Source organism: Galeopterus variegatus, unplaced genomic scaffold, assembly GCF_000696425.1.
Source record: "Galeopterus variegatus unplaced genomic scaffold, G_variegatus-3.0.2 Scaffold981, whole genome shotgun sequence".
In the NCBI taxonomy this organism is placed as follows: domain Eukaryota; kingdom Metazoa; phylum Chordata; class Mammalia; order Dermoptera; family Cynocephalidae; genus Galeopterus; species Galeopterus variegatus.
The window spans coordinates 81,548-84,360 of record NW_007727092.1 but is presented as its reverse complement, the minus strand read 5'-3'; the positions used below and the strand labels follow the sequence as shown (position 1 = coordinate 84,360).

Genomic DNA, 2,813 nt, shown 5'->3' with positions numbered 1-2,813 from the left:
CAAGCACTGCTGATGCAACAAATAAGATGAAGACATTGGCTATTCATTTTGTCAATGTGGAAGTCACTGTTGACATTGACAAGGGCAGTTTTCATGGAGTGGAGGGGATGAAAATCTAAATGGAGTAGGCCCATGAGAGGATGACAAAGGAGAAAGGGGAGACAGCTGATACAGACAGTTCCTTGGAGTCGTTTTGTTATAAAGGGGAATAGGAATATGGGAAGTACCTAGAAGGGACTTGGAGTAAAAGGGTTTTTTTTTAGAGAAGGTAAAATTGAAGCCTGTTTGTATGCTGATGGGAATGATCCAGTAGAGAGGGGAAAGTAATGAATGAAGAAGAAATAGAGGACAGTTGTAGGAGAGAGACTTTAAATGGATGAGGAGGATGAAGACCACAGCACAGGCGAAGGGGTGGCCCATCTGTTGAAACAGAAAGGAAGGCAGCATAGGTGAGAACCGAAGCCATGGAGTTAGTGGTGGGAGCGCCCAGAAGTTCTCTGCAGCAGGACCATCAGTTGTGAATGGGCAGAGGGCAGGAGAAATTGGAGATCTGAAAGTTGTGCCCCTGAGAGACGGGGAATGTGGTGGAATTGATGGGCAGCATTAAGGGCTCATTGAGATGTGTGGTCATGGATTTAAGTGAGTCTGGTGAGCATGGTGGACTGGTTTTTCTTCACCTGTCCAACCTTTTTGGGTGTAGGGATAGAGAAGGTAGAGAGTTGAAGCTAAGCAGGATTGGGCTATCTCTAGGTGAGTGTGATGAAGAGAAGAAGGGGAAAAGAAGCTGATATCATGTAAAATAATGGACTTTGGAGTCTAAGCTGGAGAAGGAGAGATGGGAGGGTAGGAGGAAGGTGATAGACAATAAAAAGACAGTAGGGTCAATGGGTTTGTGGTCTCACTGGGGGCAGAAGAGCTATTGGAACGAGGTATGAGGGAGGGTGATTTGGAAGGATGGCAGGTGGTATGGAGAAAGAGAGATGCTTGAAACTAAGATTATAGAAGAAGCAGTTACTTACACTGATATTCTAAGGTGTGAGATCCTGGGAGTGTAGCTGAGGGGAGTTGAAAGACAAGTTTCATTGGATGTGAGAAGGCTAAAGAAATGAGAAGACAAGGTATGGGAGGAATTGTTTCCAGAGATGTGGAAATCTCTGCGAATTACTATGACAGGCGGTATAGTGAAGACACACACAGTGAGCCAGGAGCCTAAATCTTCAGGGAATGAGAGGGAGTGAAGGAAAGGTCTATAGATGACTGCAACAAAGAGAGCAGAGTACCTGATGGATTCTACAGGTCTGGCCAGATGCCACACTCTTCAAAGGAGCAGACTTTTTTTGTGAAGAAGGAGTCACAGTCGTTCAGAAGCTGCACTGAGGAGCAAGAGGAAGACCTCATCTGGCTCTCAGCCCAGTGGGTCAAGGGGTGTGTGAGAAAAATGACCATTCTGGCTTTGGTTTGAGCACACAGGTGAAGACAACATTTAGAGAAGAGTTGGAGGATAGAAGATTTTGCTATTTCCGGACCTGGAGTTTCAGAAGGCAACATGGAAATATTTGTGGGACCTGGGATGGGTGTGATACTGGGTCAGAGTAGGAGTACACCAATTTGTATGGGGACAAGAGTCTAGGTAATGAGGAATGAACTTGGGCCTTGTGGTCACCAAGAGAAACAGTATTGTAGGGCATGATGGGATCAGTCCTGACATTTCTTAAGGTTAGCTCGATATTCAGTTCTCATTAGAGTATGTTTCTGGGACTGGTATCTTAGATTGTGGTCCTGAAGCAGTGACTGTTGGGGACAGAGGGCTTTCCAAGACCATGCAAAACTCTTTGGGTCTTCTGTCTTGCCAAGGGCAGTATCACAGCTAGAAAAAGGATTAATATTACCATAGAGCTCTATGGACCTTTTGGAAAAAGTATTAATTCTTAAAAAAAAAAGTCTTAATTTAAAAAATTTTCGGAGATGGAATTGTTAGGTAAAGGGTTTTCATATTGTGATAGCTAATGTGATAAACTCCCCAATATTCATTCTTCTTTGAATGATTAGCCTAAATTATGGTAACTGTGCAACTCATGTCAATGACTGGCTCGGAATAGACAATTGACCAAATCCTAGTCAATGGATAAGAGAGGATGTCTGATGCAAGCTTAGTGTATTAGTCCACTTTCTGTTGGTTATAACAGAATACCTGAAACTGGGTAATTTATAAAGAAATAGAGTTTTTTTCTTACACTTTCACAGGCTGGGAAGTCCAAAGTCTAGAAGGTGCTTTTGGGGAGGGTATTTCCCTTGGTGGGGACTCTTGTCCTGGGACAGTGTAGGGTATCACATAGTCAGGGGTAAAAGTGCATGTTAACATGCTCACTTGCTCTCCTTATAAAGCCACCAGTGCCCCTCCCATGATAATCCACTCATACATTAATCCATTAGTCCCTTAATCTACGATTGGACTAATTCATTCATGAGGGTTATAGCTCTCATGATCCAGTTACCTCCCAAAGGCCCCCCCTCTCAACACTGCCACACTGGGGATCAAGCTTCCACATAGATTAGGAGGGGACAAACATAGCAGGTGAGTAGCTGGCTTGAGGGAAAAATTCCAAATTCCTTAAAAACCATTTAAGAAAGAAATGATTCCTCTTCATTCTCTAGATGCTTTTAATTGTAAGGCCTGTGCAGTCTCGGCCATCTTATCTCCAGTCTGAGGTCGATGCTATAGACAGAGAAGGTCCAAGTAGAAAAAATATGGAGAAACGGATCTGGAACTGGACATACCACTCCTAGCCATGCCTTATCTTTGGACTTATGGG

General features: G+C 43.7%; 1 protein-coding gene across 1 annotated transcript in view; it reads left to right on the top strand.

Annotated features, from left to right (window-relative positions):
• The window catches only part of LOC103591515 (chromosome unknown open reading frame, human C10orf126), a 145,703-nt gene that overhangs the window by 127,469 nt on the left and 15,421 nt on the right, over positions 1 to 2,813 (top strand). The window contains 1 exon segment of the mRNA XM_008573996.1: positions 348 to 351. Within this exon segment, the coding sequence (XP_008572218.1) occupies positions 348 to 351 (4 nt within the window).